General features: G+C 27.3%; 1 protein-coding gene across 1 annotated transcript; it reads right to left on the bottom strand.

The window, feature by feature from the left end:
- Positions 1 to 269: 269 nt before the first annotated feature.
- On the bottom strand, positions 270 to 24,945 carry LOC100200724 (protein capicua homolog). The gene is made up of 8 exons (XM_065788234.1): positions 24,803 to 24,945; positions 23,154 to 24,699; positions 16,481 to 16,672; positions 15,728 to 15,815; positions 9,109 to 9,155; positions 5,738 to 6,351; positions 5,340 to 5,651; positions 270 to 1,390 (listed from the first exon to the last, which is right to left on the bottom strand). Exons 2-8 carry the CDS (start codon positions 24,687 to 24,689, stop codon positions 1,366 to 1,368), a joined length of 2,814 nt encoding a protein of 937 aa, XP_065644306.1. The 5' UTR covers positions 24,690 to 24,699; positions 24,803 to 24,945; the 3' UTR covers positions 270 to 1,365.
- Between the last annotated feature and the right edge of the window lie 2,402 nt (positions 24,946 to 27,347).

Below are 27,347 nucleotides of genomic sequence, written 5' to 3'. Positions count from 1 at the left end.
AAAAAGGACCAGTGTTTTCGAAAACGATAAACTTTTATTTTTCCTTCGCAAAATATTAGATTTTTTTCTTTTCGGAAACAATTTGGACGTTTTCGGAATTAATGACATTTTTTGAGAAATCCCCTCCAGAAAAAAGTTTTTTTACGTTTTTCATAAGAACAAAATTGATAGCAAAGTTACCGTTTTCGCTTTTCCGTTTGACTAAAATACAATACTTTGGAACATTGAAATATTTTCAATGTTCAAACGTATCAAAAAAAATATACAAGTGTAGCTATTATTTATTTTCATTCTTTGACTTAACATCTTATTTAAAAACCTCCAAAAACGTTGATATAAATTTAAAATAAGTGTCAAATAAATCACTATTAAACGCTTAAATAAAAAATTACAGCAAATTTATAAAAACAACTATTTAAAACAAATTCCATTAAAATATAATTTAATAAATAAGAAAAATCGATGTATGCCCAGGTCTATATATAATAACAGGCTAATTGGAGACTGCAACATTTTTGGGGTTTTCAACTTTTAAATATTTTATTTGTGTAAAGAGTCGAATATTAAGCTTAAAAACGACAGTCCTGTAAATTTAAACCTGTGTATATATCGATATAATTTAACTCGCACCAACTTATCGTAATTGCAGAAAATACACATTACTTTTTATTTCCTATTTTTTAATTAAAAAAGAAACTAAGTTAAAACTTAAACAGATTTAAGTTTAATCTCAAAGATTTTCGTATTTAGAAGTGAAAGAATGGAATCTGTAGTTAAAACAAAACTATAACAAATATCTTCCGTAATAGAAAGGATAGATTGCCGCATATAACGGGCTTAAATAAGAAAAATACAATAAAACTGTTTACATTAAAAAAAAAAAAAAACGCCGCTTCCGGACATTTGTAACAAAACATGAAAAATACCTTAACAATATAGTAAACAATATAGCATATAATATATCAAATGTACCTCCAATTTTTAAATTAATTTTCACATTAAGATAATAAAATTTATAAAAAAATCTTTCTACTTGTATTAGTTTTTTAACGATGTTCAAATTCTTGATAACGAACGTTTACAAGGATTTGAACATCAATCACCAACATTATTTTTAAAAAAGTAAAAAAATAAAAAACTCGCTATAGATGAAAGATGAATTTCTTTTTGTTTTCATTTAATAAGGTAAATAATAGTTTATCTATTTTGGCGGTACAAGTTTTATATAAGAACTTATTAAAACTAAAGAATCTAACGATCATAATATTATTTCACCAGTAAAACAGTTTTGTGTTTTATAAAACTAATATATTTATAAAATAAAAAATATAGAAACAAAAATTATATAAGAATGGTCGTTATATTTTACCGATTCTTGTGCTTGAGAGGGCTAAACATAAAATAAATTAATACTAATATTTTTTCAAATGTGCATACATAATTATAAAGTAAACTAAAGTGTGTGTGTGTGTGTGTAAAAAAGCAAAAAACATATCGGATGAACACGATGAAATTCAGCACCAATTAATTGTTAATTATTCAAAAACTACTCAACATTTTTTTTACCATTACTACTATTATAATAAAAAAGCTTTAAACTTTTAAACCAAGAAAACTTGTGTATAATTGAAGACGTTGAAACCAATTGCAAAAAAGAATTTTTATGACTGTCAGTCAAGGAACATTTTTAACAGTCGAATAGATGTTGCAAAAAGTTCAAGTATATTTAAACTGAGAAATTTGCTCCCAAGTTCCTTAAATGGCAAGCAATCTGCTCTTGTGGTTTAAATTGTACACCATACATTCTTTGTAAAACTTTGAATGCTGATTTGTATAACGCCTAAAGAAACGCCTCTTGCCATTAATTAAAAAGCATGATATGCTCAAAGCATTTTGACCTAATTTTGCTACAATTACCACTCCAAAAAGTTTCTAGAATGGTACAAACAAAAAATGGCGTTGAATTTAAACCTAAGGAAGCAAATCCTCCAAATTGTCTTGAGCAGCGAGTTATTGAAAGTCGTTGGTCAATTATAAAAGGAATTTTAATGAAAAGCAAGAAATAAGCTTGAGATAACAAAAAAAAAAAGAAAAAAAGAAAAGAAAATAATAGATAGCAGCTTCAAAAAAAGTAACTCAAAGCAAGATCCAGCAGATAATGTAAGTACTCACAAAAATATTTGGTTTCTATCTTAGCGTCCAACAAAAAATATAAAAAAATTATTGAAATAAATAATTCAATTAGCTATTTGTGTCAAAAAAATTACAAAAACCTGTAAAGTAAATTTCAAGTATTAACAATTAAAGGATGCTGAATTTCATTGTGTTCAACCGATATTTAAAATATAACAAATGTGACCAATCAGATCTTGAGGCAGATCACGAGTGTAAAGTATGAACACAAAATTTTGTTTTCAGTATTTAAATATTTATAAAGAGTTAACCATCAAAATACAAATATGAAAATCAGCAATATAATAAAAGTTTGTTATTTCTTATTTAAAAAGACATAAATATAAAAAGTAGATAAAAATATAACCCAGGGTTAAAGTTTATTTAAACAAACAGTATTTAAACAATTTAAATACTGTTAAATGCAGAAAATATTTTCAGAGAAATTATTCAAAAAACTTTTTTATTAATAAATGAAAAAAATATTTAAAAATTGTGATCTGGAAAGCTGAAAGAGAAATTATTCAAAAAACTTTTTTATTAATAAATGAAAAAAATATTTAAAAATTGTGATCTGGAAAGCTGAAAGAGAAATTATTCAAAAAACTTTTTTATTAATAAATGAAAAAAATATTTAAAAATTGTGATCTGGAAAGCTTGATAACTCAAGCTTTTAGTCTTTTTGGCAAAATTTTAAAACAAATTCCTAATTGTAAAAATCTTGTAATAAAAAAATTCAAAAAAAAATGCTAAAAAATAAAATGAAACTAAAAATATTGTCATGGCAAAAGAGTACATAAAAGGGCTGGGGAGAATAAGAGATATATAAACAAGATTGTGAGTATTCAAGAAAGTTGTAATGTTTTCGTTTTAATGTTTGCTTTCAGTGGTGACCTACAAAGAAGTCTTAACAGTTCTAAAAGTTAATGTAACTCTTATCATAAGCAGTTTTACATGCTGTTTTGTCAGCACAAATTCCAATTATAAAACTTATATAAATATTGCTTTCCGCTTGTTTTTAAATCTGTGTCTGGAATAGTAAAAATAATAGCTAAGTGTTCTTTTACTACAAAAGCATTGTCTACTTATATAACTTCATTTTAAATTCTTTTTTTTATTTATGTGCAAAGTTAAATAACAATTTTCTTTTGTTTTTTCTTTAACTTCTCCTGATTTATGCTAAACTGAGACTTTCTTTAATTATCTTTAACTTCTTCGATTTACTAAAGTAAAGTTTTTCCTTATTTTTCTACTTTTGTCTTTTTAATTTATCACAAAATCAATCTTAATGAAGTAAAACTTGAAATTTTTACTTCATTAATATTGAGTCTGTGAACAACCTCTGTTAAAACTTCTTTTTAAGTCACCGCTGAAAGCAAAGGTCTAACAAAACTTTTTTTAAACAAGATTCAAAGTTGTTAAACAATACATTGGGAAAATGTTTAAAAAAAATCAGGATCAATAATATTTTCCAATAGTTCCCATGACGCAAAGTTAGTGGAAGCCAGTTGCTAAATTTATTAAATACAAACCAGCCATTGAACACAAACCTAAATTTATGTTAAATGCTGTATTTTGACAATTAAGCTTAAATAAGCACTAAATTTCAAACCTTAGAAAAAGAAAGTATTTTTAAAACCAGCAACATATGGAGTTTCAGTTTATGCTGAACTAAAGTTTTGAACTGAAAGTTCTATTTATGCTGAACTGAACTTTCTTATATTAAGTCAGATTGTTTCTGCTACTTTTAATAATTTGTGTATAGATGAGGAAATGATAAATAAAATTAAAAATGTTAATACAAAGCTATCTTTTTTTTGTGAAGAAAGCAGCCGTCAGTTTGATTGCAGTCTTAGAAACAATGTTAAAGAAAAAATTGCTGAGCAGTTGTTAAAAACGAATTTACCTAAAATCTTTAAACTCAAATTTAAGTCCTTAGATGAAAATTCAGAATGTAATAAGTACATTGCTCAGAATTTTTGGCTAATATTTAAAGTTTTTTTGTGTCAATTTTTTTTCGGTGATCTAATTTTGTGTTCACGCTATATTGACTGCGCTGGGTAAACTATACTGCTATAGGTTTTATGGATTTTTGTGTTTAATTCGATAGGATTTAAAATGCAAAATAACAATATAAACTTACCTTATAAATTGCTGCAAGCATGATTGCAGTGATATAACAAAACAGTCCAAAGTTTCATTGATTAGAACTTTTCCCTTACTTAATCAGTAATAAAATCAAAGGAAATAGTTGAAGTGCAATTTAAAAATACCTAATAACAACCATCAACCTTAAAAATAATACTTTATTTAGTGTTTTTTAATCAATCAATTAAAAGAACGCCGTGACAGTTGAAGAAAATGTCATGACAGTTGAAGCTTTAATACAATTTTTTGTTTGTAGACTTTCAGTTTGTCAGGGTAATATTATTCCTATTATATTTGTCAGGGTAATATTAATCCTTTAATAACCTGTTCTGACTAAGGAATTAAAGTGTTCCAATTTAGGAAAAAAGTTGCCTTGATTGGAATAAAATGGTAGCTCTGCAAAAACAAATTAATTTCCAATAACAGTGCAATCACTTAAGTCAAATTATGGTTAAAAGTATAGTAGGGTCTGTGTGTATTAATCAAATCATAAATGTTTTCATAGTTAAGCTTTGGTATTTGGTCAAAAAATATTTATTCCTAAAGTGTTACACTTAAGGCATATCTCCCCTATATCTATCTATATATATATATATATATATATATATATATAGATAGATATATATATATATATATATATATATATATATATATATACATACATATATACATACCCAGCAAGCATTGTTTTAGTGGATTTGCAGTGGACCTATATAGGCATTTTTTAGTGGTTCATTGGAATTTTGCTCATCGGTTACTTAGTGGACCATTAATAGCAGCCGCTATAAATGGGAAGCTGATAATTTTCCAAATTGTTAACGGTGGCTAGCTATCGGATAGCCTCTTTTTTAGTGTGTGTGTGTGTATATATATATATACATACATACATACATACATACATACATACATACATATATATATATATATATATATATATATATATATATATATATATATATATATGTTTATATTTATGAATGCATGTATGTATATATTTGCATATGCATAATGTTGCTCACCTAGCTCTTTTCATATTTTGACGCACTTCTCTTATTTTGACTTGCAAACTCCAACGTGTTGGAAAAAAGTCTTTATATTTTGACTGAAATGCAACAGTTACACTTTCAGGGGGATAAAAACCATGCTGTCCAAACAATGATAAAACAAGATTACGCCTCTTATCTAGACTAATGCGTTTCGATGTTTGAGACAAGTTCAAATTTGTACAGTTAACATTTTCACTGAGATTTTCAGACACAATGGTTTTTCCTGACCGATTAATCAATGCGCTTGGAACTGTAATTTGATCAGAAGGATCAACCTCTTCAAGTCTTAAAAAATAAAAATAAAAAACTTTCTAAAAATAACAATTCAGATCCACCTTTAAAATTATTTAATGCTATTGCCAGCTACTTACTTTTCAGTTTTCTTTTTCAAAATTGATTTTCTTGTTGGACTCAAAGGTGTAAGAAGAGGTTTGACATCTTGCGAGTCTTCACCCAAATGGATTTGAGAATCAGAAAAACGAATTCTAGGTATACATATATTTTTTGAATTTATATTTAAATCCAAATCCATAGTTGATTCTGGATCTTCTTGAGGAAAACTATCTAACCTGTTATCTAAACTTAAATGTTGATCAAGCTGCTGGTCAACAATGTAAGACTGTTGTCCCTCAACAGGAAAAAATTGATCCTTATAAGAGTCATCTTTTTTTATAAGCTCAGATATCGAATGAAAAACTTTATTAGGAGTAATTGACGGAGAAACCATAGATGTAATTTTAACAGGGAAGCTTCCATTTAAACTTAGCAAATGATTAGATGATTGTTGCTTTTCTAACAGTAGAGCGGCACGTTCTTGTTCATGCTCTTCAATATCTTGAGCATCAAAGCTAAATGATTTCTTTTTGGTTATGGAAAAGTTTCTAATTAAAGAAGTTGACTGAGACAAAGGAACTTTTAGATCAAAATCCAAAGCAATACTTGAATCTTCTTTACAATCAAGCTGCATTAACTCTTTAGAGGAATTCTAAAGCATAATATTTAGAAAACTATTATATATGAAAAAAAAAAAAGATTTCAATTAAAGCTTTTGCTTCTTTGTGCCTTTATTTCTTTAAAATAGTATATAAATAAAGTAAGCAATGCAAGAACAATTATAAATAAAGTCGGAGAGTGCAATAATTGTGTGCAATTTTTATTCTGAAAAAAAAAACAGTCATCGTACTTATACAGTAAATATTTTTCTGGAAATTATACTTATATAAAAACATACAAAATAAATTACAAGCAAAACCTAATAAAGAAAATTGTTATGAAATGTATTTTGTTTATTACTTTAACAGGTGTGAAATTCTAAAAAAAATTCTGGCTCAAAAAATAATTGTTTATTTCTTACTTTTCTCTTTAAAACCATTGCAACTTCAATGGGGGAGAAAATCAGAAGTATATAGAGTACAGAAACTTATTGATTTTAAAAAAGTCTTTATGTAAAATGGCAGCCAGAGACTAAAGGTCTTGAGTTAAAATAATAGAGCCTCTGAATTGTTTTCCCAATGCAGTCTATAAGTTAGTCACAAACTCTCAGTCAATAGTATAGTATGAACAATGTAGTCAATAGTATAGTATGTATAGTATAGTAAACAGCATAGTATAGTAAACATAGTACAGTAAACATAGTATAGTAAACAGTCAAACATAGTATAGTAAACAGTCAATAGTATAGTATGAACAATGCCAGTACGTTCTGAAATTTTTTTGAAAAATATATGTTGCCACCTCCTTAATGTGTTCTATATGATAAAAAAAATGCTGGATTTAGAAAATTTTTGAATAAAAAACATTTTTAGGGGTCCCTCAAGACCCTTGAGCATTTAACGAGTTCCTTATATTATTAAAAAAAAGTCCATCACTTCTTTAAAAGTGTATCATGTTGGGTCTCAAATGAAGCAAAATTATATAAAAATTTCAACAAAATGAAAATTATATTATATAAAAATAAATTTATTAGATTACAGCATAAAAATGAAGTTTGTTAACTAAAAATAAAAAAGTGCATTTTTATCAATTTTTTTTGACAATTTTTATTCAATAAGTTTTTTATAATATAATTATCATTCTTGAAATTTTCATACAATTTTGCCTAATTTGAGACCCAACATCAGCCCTCGGAATTAAGAAAAATGAGGTTGGCAATAATTCTGAGGGCTGCACCATGATTTGCATCACTTTTAAAGAACTTTTTTTCTGTATAATATTAGGAATTCATTAAATGTTCTTGAGGGACCCCTAAAAATATCTTTCAATCAAATATTTTTTAAATCCAGTATTTTTTATCATATAGGACACATTAAAGGGGTGGCAGCATATTTTTTTCAGAAATGTTGGTTTTTGAAACACTCTAATACACACACACTTGTACACATACATATAAATACATATGTTCGTGTAAAACCGTGTGCACAACATCCATGGTTTATATGTGGTTTTGAACGGTTTTCCAAACTTTAATTTTGTAGCTTAAATATGACATTATCAACGAGTTAATGCAATTTTTAAAACCAAAGAGCCTCACCTGCTTAAAAACCTATATAATTTGCATAAAATTAACTTTATTTAGAAATAGAAATAACATCTTCGACTAATCATTAATGATGCCATCTGTGGAAGCTCTACAAGGGCAGTCTATTTTTCAAACGATCATACCATGCCTGAAGTAAGTTAAAAATGCAATGCAATCCAGAAATCATAAGACATGCAAACTACCATGCCTAAACATCATACCCTGCCTGATTATAAGTTAGGAATGCAATACATAACAGAAATCATAAGACATACAAACTATTTCACATGCTTACAGACAATAAAAAAATGGCCACACAAGACTTAACTGAACATACAAATAACTTTGGTTTTTAAAACCCTAAAAAGAAATTTTTTTTGTGGTTCAAATTACGTGGTGCTAAAATCAACTTTTTTGAAATTTTCAAAAAAGATGTTTTTAGCACCACATAATTTTTTCTTTTAATTTCAAAAATATGAATCATTTTATAAACAAATTATTATTTTAGATTTTAGTAAATAGAAAATGATATTTTTTAACTTAAAACAAAAATTCAACAAGATTTTTTTAAACTATAATTTTTTTTTCTCAATGTTTTTTATAAAATAGTAATTATCTATATAATTTTTATATAATTTTCCTTTATTTAAGACCCAACATGACATTCTTTTGAAAAACTTTTTTGATAATATTAGGGGCCTGTTTGATGTTAAAGGATCTTGTGGCACCCTTGAAAATATTTTTTTATTTTAATTTGCAAACCCAGTATTATTTTATTATATAGAACACATTTAGGAGATGTCAGTAGACATTTTCAAAAGATGAAAATTGAATGAAATGTATGTATGTGTATAATGAAAATGTATGTATGTGTATACATACATACATTTTGATTTATAGTTTGAGATTTATCAATTGGGACAAATAAATTGTTTGGATAAAGATCGGCAAAAAAAAGTTACCAAATGTATAACTTGTTGAAGAAAAAGTTGCAAAATGCATAAAAATGCATTTACTCTGTAAACATCCTTTTTTAAGTTAAGTTAATGAAGACTAGCTATTAAAACATGTTTTATCAAAAAAGAATAAAAAATTTTTTTAAATTGTTCACAATGCTTTACTTTAAAAATTTTTTTTTTCTAATAAAATTTATTTTAAAATGAAAATATCTTGATTTACACCAATGCGATATTAAACACAAGTTTAAAACATTAATCATTTTACCTTTTCACTGATATTTTCGTCGAAAGTTGTATTATACCCACTATTTACTAAAAAAAAAAAATTAAAAAAAAAAAACTTGTACTATAAATATTAACTTTTATTTATAAAAATAAAAATTACACATATTACATCAACACTAGGGTGGAGTGAAAAACACTTCAGGGCTCAAATTAAGCATATCATAATCACAAACTGCAATTGCTATTTTCACATTCGCAATTTGATTTTTCCATTAAAAATATTGTTATTTTTTTTGTTATTTTTAGAGCCATTTTAAAAAATATAGAATGTTTTTATCAAAGCTTTTTAGTAGGGGTTATCTTTTGGTGTATATTGAGTAAATTTTTGCAAAAATATTAAATTTAATGTTCTATAACAATAATATTTTCATCAATTCCTATTTAAGAATTTTTTTTATAACTATTAAAGTGGTGTAAATCTTCAAATATTTGCGTTTTACAATTACCTTGTAAGTACCATGTTAAAAATTATTTCTAAAAGTAATACTGTAATAGTAATAAATACGTTTTTTGTACAACAGTAACTTAAATCTCTTTTCATCTCACCATAAATCAATGCAGAAACTGCTTTCCCTATCTTTACACAACAATCTATAGCTTGGCGTGGCACAATAACTTTTCCAAAAGATCAGTTAATTGAATGTAATACTTTTTTACTTTTTCCAGAAGCTTATCAGTGATAACATTGTTAAGCTTCTGAAAGAATTTTCTACTTCTAGATGAAGTAAAAAATTCTTCCAGAAGCTTAACAGTGTTATCACTGATAAGAAGTTCTGTAAAACTTTTTTACTTTTTCCAGAAGCTTAACAAAGTATCACTGTTAAGCTTCTGGAAGAAGTAAAAAAATAATTTGCAGTTAACATAGCCATAGTGGTGGCTCTGTCAACTGCTAATTACTCCAATCAATCAACATATATTTTTTGCAATAAAATTAAGATTAGGAACTTTGAGCTGATGCACACTTTTTTTGATTAGCTTTTATACTTTTTTTCTTCTGTATCTGTATCTATGACTCTCAGGTATGTGGAGGTGGCATTTGGCTGTGGCATTTGGCTGCTCATATAATACCATAGTCCTACTACCTTATGGAATGCAGCAGGCAGACAACGTGATTGTGCTCATTAGATGTGACTGTTATGACTTTTGTGCTCCAGAGATGCCATAAAGGATAGAAGACTCCTTGATGATGAACCACATACAGACATGAATATTGTTATAGTTACCAAACTTGATAAAAGATATTTTCCTTGTCACAGTTCAAAAAGGTAAAAACTCTTTGTTAAGAATGTAATTGATGACACAGTTGGTATCTTCCAGTTTCCAAAACTTTTAAGGCTAGCATTGCTATTGAAGCAGCTTCATTCTTTTTGTTGATTTTTACAGATTTAGTTGATTTTTACAGATTTTTCATTTACAAGTCTTGGTAAAATTAAAATATATATTTAATTGTACTATTATTTGAGAAATAATATGTAATATAGCTTAATCACATTTTCTTGCAAATGCAGCATTTACCACATGACATCTAGTCCTGTTGGCAATTGCACCTCAGAGAGTATACTCAAGGAATGTATGAATACCCAAAGAATGGATAATCTGTTTTAAATCCTAACATTCTATTTACTAAAATATAATTAGCAAAGTATTAGGCTGTACATAAAAACATACATTTAACAATTTTATTATATAGAAAACATTATAGAAGAAATTTTGACCATAATACTTTTTGGATAGTACAAACATAACTAATATGCTATCACTTTGAAACATCTACTAAAAAATATTTTTTAAATGTGAAAATTGTGCTATCAATAATTAGTAATACTTGTCAAAAATTGCTGCAGTGGGGGGGAAGTAATTGTTATCAAATTTTGCTCATCTTGGTCTCATTATTTTAATTTTTTAATTAAAGGCCTTGGCAGGGACCGCAAGCTACTGATCGCTCTACCTGACCACGGTTATAGATTTTTGTTGCGACAACTTGCCTGTAGCTTTTTAGATACTTTAAATGCACGCTAAAAAAGTTAAAGCTGTGGGCAAGTTGCCACAACAAAAAACTATAACCATGGTCAGGCGAAGCAATCGATAGCTTGCCATTCCCACTAAGACCTGTTATTATTATTATAGAAATCAGGGAGAATAATTAAACTTTAATAAAAATTATTTCAACTAAAATCTACACATTTATTAACATAAACAGGTATCTAGCATATGTTATATGTAACACATTTCTTAATATTTTAACATCGAGTTGCATACGTTATCTGATTTCACATACTAATGTCAACTTTTTACTTTTAATTTTATAAATGTTATCCTCATTTTGTGTGAACCTTTTGTTACCATGTTTTGTACAAAATTGCTAAATGTTGAATAAACTTTCTATTTTAAATTCAGTTGAATTTCTATTCAATAACTAACAACAATGCTTCATAAAAGAGTTAACATTAATCATTTTACTTTTGAAAACATTTTTTAATCAAAGTAATAAAATTCATTAAAAATTAGCCACCCTTATTATTTTTTTCAAAACTAGTAATATTAAAAAAAAAATCTTCACAATACACTTAATACTACACTATAACAATGATATACTATATGATACTCAATAATTCAATAAAGCACTCACAAAACCTAAAACTATTTAAGTTATAAATAATAAATATTTATATATGTAATCGGTTACCAAGATTGGGTCATAATGAGTGTTTATAGATGCAGAAAAATCAAACTATGTACAGAATAGATGCATTCTAAATATAATTTTTTTCAAATATTTAGAATACAAAATTTTTCTTTATTGTTGTGTAGTAATATAAAAAAACTCTTTTACAAAAAATGGCTGTTATAAATGTGTATGAAATTATATACTTTGTAAATTAAATCTTAATAGTTTTTGCAGCATTTTCTACACATAGATTATATGCAAATGAAGAGCTTATTTTCAAAACGCGGTAAGCGCCAATTTCGAAAAAACTGCGTTAAGTGGATAATTTTGAAGAGAAAGTTAGATACTTTTAAGTCATGTTTGTAACTAATTAATTAGGTTTAATTTTTTTTTTTTAATTTAGGCTCTAAAAATTATTTATTTTCAAAACGCTGTATAATTTTTTTAGTTTATTTTCAATGTGTTGTATATTTTTTTGACCAATCCGTGCTTATATAAAGTTAACTCCACGCAAGCGCAATAGTCATATTTAAATAATAATAATAAAGATGGCTGATTTGGATGGTTTAGATGAAAGTGTTGTGTCAACGTTAAAATCACGAAAGAAAAAAAAAAACAATGCTCTGCAAGAGAGAAAAATAAGTTAGACATTCAAGTGGAGGAAAAATTCCTACTATATCATGTAATCATGTTTCAGGTTACTGCAAAGTGAGTTTTTTTAATTTAATGATCTTCGTATGTTGAAATTATAATTTAGTTATGAGTTTAAAGTTTTATTATACACAATGTAAGATTACTTGGTATAATTTGTGTTTATGGCAAAATAATTATTTATTGATTGACTTATTTCAGGCTCGAGATATAACAAAGGATAATTTGCTAAAACATCATACAGAATTCTATAGTAATGCAAATAAAGTATCACAAGATGCTACTATACTGTCAATGCTTAGTATAATCAGTGTTAAAAGAGTCAGAGTGAAATATAATAATCGAATAAAGTTAAGAAATATGAGTATTGAGTACTTTTTATGCTGCGAGGGAATTAAAGTACGAGTTTGCCAAGCTTCATTTTGTTCAGTATTGTGTAAGTATAAAATTACTTTACTTTTAATTCAGAAATAGAATGTATATTTTGTTAAAAAAAATTAATGAGTAAAAGTTAATATTTTATTAATTTATTCCAGCCATAAAACCTGATAGAGTTTTAAGAATTGCAAGACACTGGTATGAACATGGAACAACCAGACCTGAAAATAGAGGAGGAGATAGGAAGAAAATAGCTTTTTCTGAAAAGAAAGAAGTTATTAAAAACCATATTCAGTCTTTTAATTGCAGAGCAAGTCATTATGGAAGAAAAGGTGCTCCAGGACGTAAATATTTGCCCTCTGATTTAAATGTAAAGCGGATGTACGAACTTTTTTTGGATAAAAACAATGCTTATACTGTAGCTACTGTAGGCTACCATTATTATTATGGGGTATTTATGAATCATTTCAATTTAGCTTTTGGATACCCAGCAACAGATACATGCTCTACATGTCAAACATATAAGTTGGCTATGAAAAACCAAAATATTACTGATAACCAAAAAAAATTAAAAACTGCTCTTTTCATTCTTCATCGAAGGAAAGCCAGAAAATTTTATAGTCTTCTCAATGATATTCATCCCAATGAGATCACTATCTGTTTTGACATAATGGAGAACCTTGTACTACCAAAATTATCAATCGGAGAAGCCTACTATTCTAGACAGCTTTATTTTTATGCCTTTGGTGTTGTTATTCATAAAGGTGATAAGTCTCAGTCTGTTAACGATATATATTTTTTTACTTGGATGGAGTGTGAAAATAGGAAAGATTCGAATATGATCTGTTCAGCTATAGAACATCTACTTAAAAATGTTTTAAAAGATAAATGTTTCAAAGCCTTGTCACTTCGATTGTTTTCTGATGCATGCTATGGCCAGAACAAAAACATAAATATGACATGTATGCTTCTAGCTCTAAGAAAACAATATTTTAATCAACTGCAGATTACACATACTTTTCCAGAACAAGGTCACTCATATCTGCCAGCTGATCGAGTGTTTGGTCGAGTTCAGCTAGATATTAAAAAAAGAGACCAAATTTTTGAGCCTAATGAATACATAAACATACTTAGCCGGCATGGAAAAGTCATGGTTTACGGGCAGAATTGGTCATCGCATGACTTCAAATCAGAAGTCAAAAAGTATGTCATGAGCAAAAAAACATTTAAAATCAGTGAAGCTGATTATAAATTCAGACAAGCTCGAAGTAGTTGCATTTAGTTACCATTCTGAGCCAAAATCACACAGTATCCTTAAAAAACAGAAGAAATGGGAGACATTTAAACCGCAACGTTTGGAATTAAATAACTGTGTTAAACTTGCTAAGAAAGACGATGTTTTTCGTCTTCTCGGTCTTGTAGGAGCAGAAGGCAGAATACTTAGTATGTATAAAACACTACTCTGTAATGCCACTGAAGATAATGCTAGCCTTAGTGAAGAAGATAGTTCATAATTTGATTTAAATGTTTTTTAGCTGTGAACTTTGTAAACATGTTTAATTTAAGATACAAATATTTAAAAAAATTTCCAGCATAACATGATTTATTATTTTTTTTTTTTTATTAACGTTATTGAATACAAGATAAAATACTCATTAACACCTTATATATTTTTATAGTTGCACTTGTGAGTTGTTTAAAAAAAGTTGCTGATTTATATTAAAGGAGAACAAAATTTTAAGGTAGATCTTAGAATGCATAATAAAATAATATTATGTTTCATTAATAGATATATTTTATTAATGAAATGGATATAAAGCGTTTTGTTAATAAATAATACTTGGATATACAGCGTTTTGAAACAAAACAAAAATAACCACTGAAAATATACATCGATTTCATACCGCTCGATTTCAGTAGACATTATAGTCTTATTAATAAAGTACACGTTTAACTGAATCAATAATAACTTATTCCAAAATACTTAATTTCTTTATGCAGGAGAAAAGTTTGATTTACTAAAAACCCAAAAAATGGATTTACAGCGTTTTGAAAATGAGCTCTTCAAATATAACCTTTTTTTTATTAAAAATACACAAACTTTTGAGTTTATTAGCAACATTAGTTTTAAAACTACTTTGATCTTCTTTAATTTTTGTATTATTCAGTACCTGGTTCTGACCAGGCGCTAAACCTTCTATCATACGATTCTTTCTAGGATTTTGTTTGTATTGATCTTTGAATTGATGTTTTTAAGTTGGTGTAAAAATTTAATTATTAAATTACACTTTATTGTAATTATTACTTGTATGTAGTTTCAATTCTTCTGCATAATTTTTCAAAGTAATCAAATTTCTTACCAAAATTATTTATCCAAGAATAAATCTCTTTTTCCTTGGAAATCAGATAAAAGTCAAGAAAAACTATAAGAATTTATTTCATCAAGTTAAACATAACAAGATAATTTTGGAAAATATTTAAAAAGAATCCTTCATGCCTTCTCTATTGCATGGACCAGATAGATATTTTAATGTACAATTTCTGATCATTCACAATGCTAAGTAAAACTATTTCTTCAGTTTCCTTTAAACTTTTTTTTCCTAGAAAGTTTTGTATTGAATAATTTAAATGCTTTTTGCGCAAAACTAGCTGATTCAAATTTAAAAAATTTTGCTACCATTATATTCTTATTTTACATATTTCAAGCAAAATTTCAAAAAACCAAGTAGATCAAGAACTCATTTTACAATGCCTAAACTAATTGACTAAATAATGTTTGAAGAAAAAATTATGGCAAAAACAGAGAAAACAATTAAGATCACTTTTGCAATAGTTTAAGTTGATAAGTATAATAAATTAGAAAGCAAAATCTTTTTTAAGATAAATAAAAAAGTATTCTTACTTGTTTGTTCACTATTTTCTTTTTTTTTTAATTTGTCTTTAGTTGTCCATTTCCAATCAGGATTGTTTTTGTAATGAGCATTTTTTACCTGATAAAAAAAAATTAAAAAAATAATCTACAAAACACTATTAGTTTGATATGGAAAAATGTACACTGGGGAAATAAAAAGTGACACAATGTCAGTGCTCTAGCTAAAAATATTTTGTAAAACATAAAGTAACATAAAGTTCACAAGTAAAACATTATTCACAAGGATTTTGAGCTGTGTCAAACCAATTAAGGTATTGAAACTGACATCGATTCTTAAGATCAAAAACTTTCAAGATCTATTGAAGATTTGTAGATATCTGACATTTTGTTTATGTAATAAGTTTTTGTATTCTATAATAATTAAAGATCTTTTAAATTATAACTTTTATCTACATGTCTGTTAACAGGAGAATTTAGCAATTTGTATATTTAACAACCATCACTAGTCACAATACAAAGCAGCCAATAAAACTTCTTATAGGCGATTCAATAATTAAGAATGGCAAAGAGTCAAAAAATAATAAAAAGTCTTATTAGCATTTTTCACAATAAACCAATAAGCTTGAACACTTTATATATAAAATTTTCAACAAATTTCATTATTAAAATACAAATGTAAAACTCTTTACTATTTTCATTATTAAAAAACTACACACATAATATACAAATTAATCATAAAAATATCAAAAAGTGTCGATCAATCTTTATATAAAAAAATATTACATCATCAGCTAATCTTTTGTATTTAAGTTGTTCATCTTGGCTACTATTGTACCACATTTCACCAAGGATTTTGGATACAGTTCTGTTATCCTGATTTGGGTTTCTTTTATGCACATCTTTTCTGTGTTTTTTACTAAATATCATAAAGGCATTCATCGGTCTTCTAACATGATCTTTTTCAATATGAATAAGCTATAAAAAAATTAGAAAATGATCTTTAAGCTATAAAAAATATATGCACAAACGCTATAAAAAATACATGCATGTAAAAAATAGTTTACTCGCACTAAACATTCCCATTTTAAACTTGAGACAACAATAACCTTTAACAGCTCATAATACAATAAAATCTTTATTTATTTTTATTTCAAACTCAGAAGACAATTTCATTTCAAACTCAGAAAAAAAAATTATGTTATGGCATCCTATCCATTTTATGCATCTTCACTTCCAACAAGGCTGCAAGCAACCATTTTTAGAGTTACCAGAAAAAAAAAGATAAAGTTTAGAATAAAGATAAATTAAGATAACAATTAACAGAGAACTTAAAATATAGCAAACTATATGAATCAGGAAAACAAGATGAAGGGAGCAAATTCCAAAGAACTGAAAAAAACTAGACGAATGAGAATTTTTGGAGCACTTAGGAACAGTCACAGTAAAAAGATGAAACTTAATTGAATGACAAGTAACATGAGAACGAATTTTAGTAGATGGCACAAAAGAGGCTAACCCTTTAGAGTAGCACTTATTATAGTATTTATAGAAAAGAGAAAGAGAAGCAACATTATGACAAATTCACAATGGTTGAAAGTTGGCTGCAAGTTTTTGAACTTTGTCAAAAGAGAAAAGGCATCATTCCAGGATCCACTTCAGATATAGCAACAGTGTTCCATACAAGATCCTTTTCAAGATCAAACATCCCCTCAAAAACAATCAGAAAGTATTGGCTTCTTATCAAGATAAGAATAAATGGTACTACCATCAGCAAACAATGCCACCTTAGATGTGAATTAAAAAAATTATAAGGCTAAGAGTAGAACTTTAAGGAACCCCTACAGTTACAGGAAATGAAGAGTGCTGCCCATTGAGGACAATTTTATGTTATGTTTGGTAAAGATGGGTTCAATACTCTTTAAAATGCTATCTGATAAACTGCAAGAAGAGAGCTTATGGAGAAGATCAGCATGCCAAACTTTATCAAAAGCTTTAGAAATATTGTGAGCGATATCCTTAGCCTCTCCACATCTATCTAATACAAGGTAAAACATATCAGTCATTATTGTTAACAAATCAGCAGTAGAATAAGAAGATCAAAATCCATAAAAATGATTAGAAAGTAAGTTTCAAGATGAGAGATAAAGTGTATGTTAATTAAAGACTCTAAAACCTTGCTTATGATAGGAAGTAGACTAATGGGATGGTAGCTAAACAAGTCAAATTGCTCTTTAGAATTTTTAAAAAGAGGGATAACAGATGCCACTTTCCAACAGGCTGGAAATAATAAGGTATGATGTGGTTAGTGGAATCAAGAGATGATATTAATAAAAAGTTTTTAGCAAACAACTCAGCTTTGTCTTTAGGTGAGGTAACAAAATCTGAACCATACAAGAGAGGTGGAATAACAGATTTGTCCTTGTTATAGATACTGTTAAAGATTCTCCAGAAGTCACGAGAGCCTAATTTTTGAGATGAAATATGAGATTTTGTGACCTGAGAGTAGTGGGTTTTGGCATTTGATAAAACCTTTTTACAATGGTTTCTAGCAATATTAAACAGAATTAAATTACATTATAATGATCTTTGCTTCAAGCTTAAAGTATTAGTGTTTTTCAAGTGAAAAAATCGATCATTACAATAAAAAAAATATTAATCATAAATTATTTATTATTAAATAGAAATTGCATAGATATTCTTGTGCTTTCAAGATGATAAATGAAAATTTTTATTTTATATATTTCTTTTATGGTTTTTTTTTTAACATTCCGATTAATAACTTTGCATAAAATAAAAAAATTGTCGTTAACTTTAAACAATTTTGTTTTCTATTCGATAAAATAATTAGCTTAATAGAGATTGAGTTTTTGTAGTTTTTAATTTCATTTGAGTTTTTTTCATTAGTAAATAGCGCTTACATCTAACATAGTTATCATTCAAACTTTTTTACATAATTGTCATAAAAAGCTTATGTGGTTTTTTGTAAAATTAATTACTTTTTTTATCTTACCGCTTATAGAATAATTTAATAGTTAAAAAAAGATTAAAAGTTGCTTAATGATAATTAGATTTGCAATAAGTAATATTTTACTACTGTTTATCAAAAACTTGTGCACAAGCTTAAAAGTGCAACTATTATCCTATTTAGAAGGATTGCCTACAAAATTCTCATTTTTACTACTTCATTCAGTATAAACTTAAGTGTTGTATTTGAACTTTTTGTAACTTTATTTATTCTAATTATCAATTAAAATATTTATTTATTGGTGTTATCAAATATCTAAGCAGGGGCTATTCTAGATTGTTTTTGACAGCGCCAAACATATTTGGCCAAATTAAAATTTGAGGATATTTTTTTTTACAACAAATTTTGTTTTTTTTGCAAAAAAATGCAGGAGGGGGGGGGGGGTACAGCTGCCCAAATTTTTTTCCTAGAATGGCCCCTGCTAAGCTAATTTAAAAGTTATGAAATGTTGCTTCAATTTTTATTTAAGAAACATATAAAGATAAAATCAATTTTAATAACGATATAAAATTTTAAAAAATTTGAATTTTTTAAAATTTTTTGTTACAATTTATAAATGGACTGAATGAAATGGACTTTTTATTTTCTGCCAAAATGCTTTAAATGATATATAAAGCTTAAAACTGCATGAGTTTGAAATATTTGTTCAGATTAAAACTATTTTTTAGTAGAAAAGTTTAAAGATTAAATTAATCGCAAAGCATGATCTTTAATTACAAAATATGACTTTATAGTAAGAAAAATGTATTTATAAATAAAATTTTATATTATGAAATAAAAAATATACACAAACAAAAATTTACAATAAATAAAACTATCAGCCTAAAAAATGACACAAATATTATAATAAAAAAATTAAAATGCTAATAAAAACACCAAACAATAACATTAAACTTTAACAAAATATAAATTAAAACTTATGTGTTATTTAGTGTCTTTATTGGCAAAACTGATAAGTTAAAAATCAGTTAGGTAAAAATTGATAAATTGTTTCTACTAATTTATTGTTGCACTGTTCTATTAAAAATATTGAGCACTATATTAAGCACTATATTGCATACTGTATTATATTATATACTGTATTGTTAGTTAGGTTAAAAAAGTTAAAAATAAATTTTTCGTTAGGTTTTTATTAGTTTATTATAATTAAGTTTTTCACTGTTTTTTAATATAAATGACTTGTTTAAGGGTCAGTTAAACACAAAGTTTTCACCATAACAACATAGAAATGAGGCCAATAGAAATGTAATTCTACGACACTTTTGGCATTTAGGGCTGAATGCCAATCCCAATTCCAAAGAATATTAGGCACTGGCATTACTGTAACTGAACTAATTTCAATATTTCAATAAGAAATCAGAGCCGCTTAGTTTTGAATGGGATATTTAGTTAGGTATTTTTATAAAAAATAAAGTATAATTAGATGCAATTTTTTATTGCATTTTATTGCATAATCGAAAAAAAAAAAATTGATTTTCTGCAAACTATCAACGAGGTAACGCCAGTTCCTTAAGGATATATATCACAAGCAATTCATACCTAAAAACGTAATTTTCTAATGGATTTTTTGCACTTTATTTCTTAAAACGCGCGCTCAAAGAAGTTACAAAAAAGTGCTGCTATATCAACTGAGGGTTTGGTTTGAGCAACCAATCTATCATTAAAAAAAAAACTTTATATAAGATTTTAAACTTTTTCTGATCTGGTTTATTAGCTTTCTTTTTAAAACTACAGTTTATGGAAGAAACTTGAAAAAAGTTTTTTTTTTTTTTTTAATAATAGATTGCTTGTTTAAAACAAACCCGGTATAGTCGGTATAGTGGCACTTCCTTGTAGCAGCAGGCTATAAGATAGTTGATGTAGCAACACTCCCTTGTAACAGCAGGCTATAAGATAATCGATTTAATTTAATTGTTTTAACTTTTAAAACAATTAAATTAAATCGATTTTTAAGTCATTATCTTTTTAAAATATTTATAAAATATCTTTAAATCGAAAAATATAGTTTTCTTATTTTAAAAAACTAGTACTTATTTAAATTTACACATTTATTTTCTTAAATATTCATAACACAATACTATCATCTTATGTTTGCTTTCTCAAAACTAAGTGTTTTTTTTTTTTTACTGGCAATTGTTTATGGCTGAATTTCTGAATACAGTCATGCATTTTTACAGAGTTGTTAACAAGGCCAAAAGTAGCAAGACCAAGGCCAAGACCAAGAGTGTTAAGGTCAAGGCTAAGATTAAGAGTTTCAAGGCCAAGGTCTATGCAAACATTTTCAAGACCAAAGACTTAAATTTTTGCCTTACATTAAGGCCAATTATTAACAAAACTGTAAGTAGCAAGTGCTGTGACAATAAAACCACATTTTGTAAATATAGATCAAGGTTATGGGCAGAATTTAACAAAATCAATAAGAAAAAATATATATATTTTTTAAGGCCAAGGCCAAATTTTGAAGGCCAAGACCAAGGCCAACAGTTTCAAGGTCGAGGTCTCAATTTTTGGCCTTAAGGCAAAGCCAAGGACTAACAACTCCACATTCATACAGTTGTAAGTACACTTTGTATATTAGCACTTTCATAAAGTGATAAAAAAAATTTATTGAGTTCAAGCTTTAAATAAATAAACCAAATAGTTGAATGTAAAACAAACATAAAAAAGTAACTGAAATTAAACTTGATAAAATAAATTTTAATCTATTGTTGAATTTTTTAGTTTGGAAATTTTAAAAGTAAAACAAACAAACAAACAAAAAAAGTTTTATTAATTAAAATAAAATCGGCAAAACCTTTGTTTTTCAAATTTTTAAGCAAACAAGAGGTTTGAAAGAAAAGTCTGTGAAATAGGCAGATTTTTTTCTGTCAACTTTATGCTAAAAGTTTGCACAACTATTAATTTGTCAAACCTCGATTTAAAATTTTGTGCCAACCTGATGCTGACTTGAAACAGTTTTAGGTCGACCTGATGCTGACCTAAAACAGTTTTAGGTTGACCTGATGCTGACCTAAAACAGTTTTTCCTAATTCCAAAGGCAATACATATGCAGTCTTCTCCATTTAGCCAGCGCTTTCACGCTTAAGTCTTTTTGCGCTTGCCCACACACCAGCAAAAACTATGGTGAGCGCATAAAAAAGCGCTTGCCAAAAAAAAAAAAATTTAAAATGCAATAAAACTTTATGGTTCATTTGTTCAATTTTTATGAAAAATGGCTTTATTTTGCTAGTTTTTTTGAAATTATTTTATCTAGTATTTATTCAAAGCATTCTTTTTGCTATTTTTATTTTAAATTAAATAGCAGAATAAATTTTTTTAAATCGCATAGGCTGGCTAACTTAAAAATGACCATCCTGCCAGCGCTTTGTTACACAGTCTTCTCCATTTGAAGTTTAAGTGCGCTGCAATTAAACTTCAAATGGAGAAGACTGTGTAATTGTAGACATAAGTGTATACATACATATACACTTATGTCTACAATTATTCAAATGACATTAACTTTTTTTAAAAATTGCTTTAATTTAATAATTTTTTAATGTTTATTCTTGTATTAATAGATAATTTAATAATATTTTGATAAAAATGGTATTTTGATTAAAATACTTTGATAAAAATCATAACAATAATAAAAAATCTTTGGTTTTAAGAGGTTATTTGTCTGAAAAAAAGTTGTTGAAGGTATGATAAATCAGTGTGTATTATTGACTGTAAAACATGGTGAATCTAGTGTATATAAGGTGTAGGACTACTTAAGTCAGAATGCCGCAACATACTGTACCTTTGGAAAGTTGGGTTAATGGGAAGCTATTCATTCTTTTAGAAGAAAATGTCCCATAGCTTCCAAAAGTCCAAAACATATTCTACAAACATTGTTGTTTGAATGTATTAGCGAATAATCAAATATTGAATAAAATGATTTTGCCTCGCGTATCACCAGATCTCTCTCCTATTGGACTTTTATTAGATGAATTAAAAGTTACATCAAAATCTAAAGCTAAATGATGCAAAAGATGTGTAATAAAACTTATTAGTGAGTGGTATAAAATTTACTTTGACAAATTGGATAAGATGTTGAGTTGAATGCCTTAAGAATATGTAAAGTGGTTATTGTTACTAAGGTTGAATAAATAGGCAAGTAAATTATAAACTAATCTAACAGCATTTTCTATTAATTTTAAAGTACACGTAATTAATAGAAAGATAAAATATAACACAGCTAGATTTTGTTTCCAGTTTTTCTTCTGATGTAAGTAAAACTTTGATACCTTATATTAAAAAGTGTGATCATTCAAATAATTATGGATGGTAGTGTATATACACACACACAGATATACACACACACACACACACACACACACACACACACACACACACACACACACACACACATATATAAAAGTTGATTTTAAAATTTAGGAAAAAGCTGCTAACCTTTTTTTGATTACCTCTTGAATTCCACTTTGAGCTAGGGCTCTTAATATTTTGCTGTTCTATATTTATGCCACACTTAGTTGTCTCGTTAGAAAATAAAGGTTTGGTAAAAACACTCATATTTGATCCTAGAGGTATAGGATTAACCATAGAGTTGGGCATAGAACTAACTGATGAAGGTATACAACAAAATGGCTTTAATGCTTGAACAGCAACAGGAGAAAGTGAATTTAAACCTAAAGATGCTGATGGATGTATTGGAGAAAATGTTTCAACTGTTTGTAACTTGTGAACATTTTTTAAGATTAAATGATTATTATTTAAATTATTTTTTGGTGTTAAATTTATTGATGAATTTCCTTCATGTAGCAATGAAATACCAGAGTCAGTGGGAGATAACTTTGGTGTACTTTGTGCATAAGTAGATGGAATAAACACAATATGCTGAAGTGGACTACTACACAACACTCTATTAGGTGAGACAGATTTTCCTGGTGATTTGTTTAATGGAGTTGATGGTTCAGAAAATGGTGTAGCACAACGACTTAAGGAAATAAGTGATGATGCAGCATCAAAATCTGATTCATCTAACCGATGGTAATCAGAAGATGGAGTTACACTGTGACTACTTAAATTATCAGGAGTTGAATTTGAAACTCGTGCTTTTTTAAAGTCATATTGTGATGATAAATGGCGAGAGCAAAATCCTTTTTTCTGAGATTCTTTATCACAGTTTGCAAATGAACAGAGTCGTCTCCATTGTTTTCCATTAAACTTTTTACGAAAACCATCTTGTGCTACAACAATTTCTCCTTTTTTATAAACAGAAGGTGTAGGAGCTCTACTAGATTTAGAGCCATTACTTTGTGGTGTTGAACAACAACTAGAAGAAGATTGCACCACAGACACCTGATTTGAAGTAGTAAAAACTTCATCAACTTCTAAGTCTGTCTCCATCTCTGAAACAGCAGAGTCAGTCTCTTCATTATCATAATTTGTCTTATGTTTTTCTATAGGAGTATTTAAACAGCGTATATCAGTTCGTGTTACCCATTTAATATGGTTGTCATCATTATTAATAAATAGTTTTACTTTATATTTTAGTGGTCTATCTTTAATTTCAAGCACTTCTGATTTAACAAATATATCTTCCTTATCTATACGAGTACATACAATAGATCCTACTTTAACTGCATTTCGATGAGGAGCAATATTAATAATTACATCATCATTGCCATTAGTTAAGTCAAAAATATATGGGATTGAATCGTCATTATCGAAAACTACTTTTACTTCTCCATAATCATTTAAATTAGTAACTACACCAGGTATATATAGATTGCCCTGTTTTCCAAGTATTTCATTGAAACAAAGTTTATATTTATTTTCTTTTTTCAGATTCCCGGGTATTATTTTTTTTTTTTCAAACGTCGTATTCTGAGTTGAAAACTTCATTGATTGTGACTTTTGAAATAACTCCGTATGGTACAACAAATTGGAATAAGTTGTTGGTATAAACTCCCCAAAGGACAACATTATTTATATACTGTAAAATAAAATAGCTCTTAAAACAAAAATAACTACCATAATTAAATTATATCATTAGAGAAGTAAAGAGAATAAAGAGCATAAAAAACGTTATCTTTTACCAAAATATTTAAAAATAAATGTTTATGTTGCAGTGAGAGTTCACATCTCTGGCAAGAACACCCATATTGCTTCGCGTTTGGAGTTTCCCAAGTGACGAAATTTATGAATGAGCAAACTCAGTGAACATAAACTCGTACTTTAATCAAAACGATTGGTTAAATTTAAAGTAAGTTTCATTAATTTGATTGGTTAAAAATTTATATAAAAATTTTTTTTGATGTAAATAAATTTTTTGCTAAATTTGCACTATAAAAATACCGTATAAAGATATCAATAGATAAAAAACAGTATTTCAACTTTAATGTATACTATATACATTTTTTTTTATAAATTAAAACAAAAACAAAAAAAAGATATACTTGTTGAAGTTTTTTAAATTTGAAAATTTTAATTTTATTTTGTTTAAAACATCCTAACATAACCATTATTCCCCCGGTCAAAAATTTAAAACAGCTTGGAAGTTCCCTTTTGCTATCAATATGTCTGAACATGCCTGAATATTTCATAAATTCATTCATAAAACTATTTTACAACAAATTATACTTCCTTGATGGGGAAGTTTAATTGCATTTTTTATTTATTTATTTTTTCTCGTTTAAATTTTAAGATAGCAAAACATTTATAAAACTATGTTGCTAGCATGCTTAATTTTTTTATTACTTATTATTCTATAATTCTTTCTCAAAAAAATATGATTGTTTTGATGATAAATAATGACTCCTCCCCGAAAGCGCTTTAAGTTTGTTGGTAGTTTGCTTTTTATTTCTGTTATTTTTTTTTTAACATTACCTGTAAAGTGAAAATGTTTAATTGCGGTAGGTTAATAAAAAAATCAATCGAACCTTTTTAGTCGCCATTTTTGCGTAAGTCCAGTTTTTGAAGAAACTTCTTGAAAAACCTATAAAGCTATGTACCGGCAAAAATAATTTACCTTGCAAACAAAATAATATTTTGATAAGAGCTGCAAATAAAGTAACAAAGCAATTATCAAACATCCGTATTTTGTAAAAATATTTTATTTTTTTGACGGCCAATTTGCTACTATTTACCGTAATACTCTGCAGTGGTGTAGCCACTGCTGTTATAACTGTTTGGTATGAAATACTTATATATGTAAAGTATAAGCGTATGTTTATATTAGAGTTTTGTATTTCTAATTCTTATAAACTGTTTTTTTTTTTAAACTTGTTTATTGTATTATCTATTAAAATATTTTAGCAATCTTAATAATTGAATTTATTTATTTATACACTTTTAACTATTATAAGCAAGACCCAATGGAAAAACAGTCTCATAAAATATTTATTTTTCTGAATTGGCATCACCTGTTTAAATAATTGTAAAAATAAATCGTGAACTGATGATTTTATTTGGAGTTCAATCGAATTGATTTTATAAGTAAAAAAAGTAAAAATTTAGTTAAAGCTACCAAGATAAAAAACAAACTCTGCAATAACAGTAGGCCAGTGCTGAGCAAAACTCAAAATTTTAATTTATTTTAACAATATTTTCCCACTTTTTTATTTAATAGAAAAATGGCGTGTTTAATGCTGAACTTTCTAATTTAGATACAAACACGGTTGGATTAATGGCTGTAAATAAAAAGGTTTTGGACCTTGGACCTTACTTGGTAACATATCAAAAATAAAATTATTTAAACTCTTTTGTATTTCTGATTGTTTCAATACACTTTGCACTAATTAAAAAAAAAGTTGTAATAAACATGGGAGTTTCCCCTTAACGCGTAGTCTGCAGCATTTAAGGGAAAATCCCTAACTTTTATTAATGAAACTATTTTTATTTTTTTATATTTTGAAGAAATTTTATACAAGCTCGTATCTAAGGGGCTTGTCCATTAATTACATCAACAAAATAGGGGGGAGGGGGTCTGGAAGTTTTTAACAATTTTTTAAAATTTTTTAACAAGGGGGAGGGGGAGATCAAGAAAAGTTGACGTCGACAACGTTGCTTTTTTAAGTGAATTTAGTTTCTTCGTTACTAGTCATGCATACTTATTTAATTACTAGTCACACCTACTGGCCGAGAAAAAAGATATCAAAATGAGACTATTAAAAGTCAGGATCAAACCGCCTGCCACTTGCAATCAAAGTTGCTCATTTAGAGAGATATCTTGGAGTTCTTATCTCAAATGATCTTAAATGTAATGGTCAAGTTTTAGCAGCTGGAATGAACGCTAACCGCTCCTTAGAGAGGCTGAAAAAAACTTTTCGTTGTCGTAGTTTTTCACTGTGAAAAGAAGTGTACAAAACGTATGTTCGTCCTCACCTAGAGTATGCTATCCAAGCGTTGTCACCTTACCAACAGGCAGACACAGAAGCAGTAAAGAAAGGTTCAAAATCGTCCTACAAAAACCATTTCTAAAATTAAGCAGTGCACCACCAAGCAGCGATGAGTCATGTTAGGTCTTACGATACTTGAAGAAAGAAGAATTAAAGGTGACTTAATTCTGATGTTCAAATTCATGTGTGAATTTAATGAAATAAACTTTCACGTATTATTCAATCGTCCTTTGTCGTCAAAGTT

Source organism: Hydra vulgaris, chromosome 01 (genome assembly GCF_038396675.1).
Source record: "Hydra vulgaris chromosome 01, alternate assembly HydraT2T_AEP".
Taxonomy (NCBI): domain Eukaryota; kingdom Metazoa; phylum Cnidaria; class Hydrozoa; order Anthoathecata; family Hydridae; genus Hydra; species Hydra vulgaris.
This window is presented reverse-complemented; position numbering and strand designations above follow the sequence as displayed.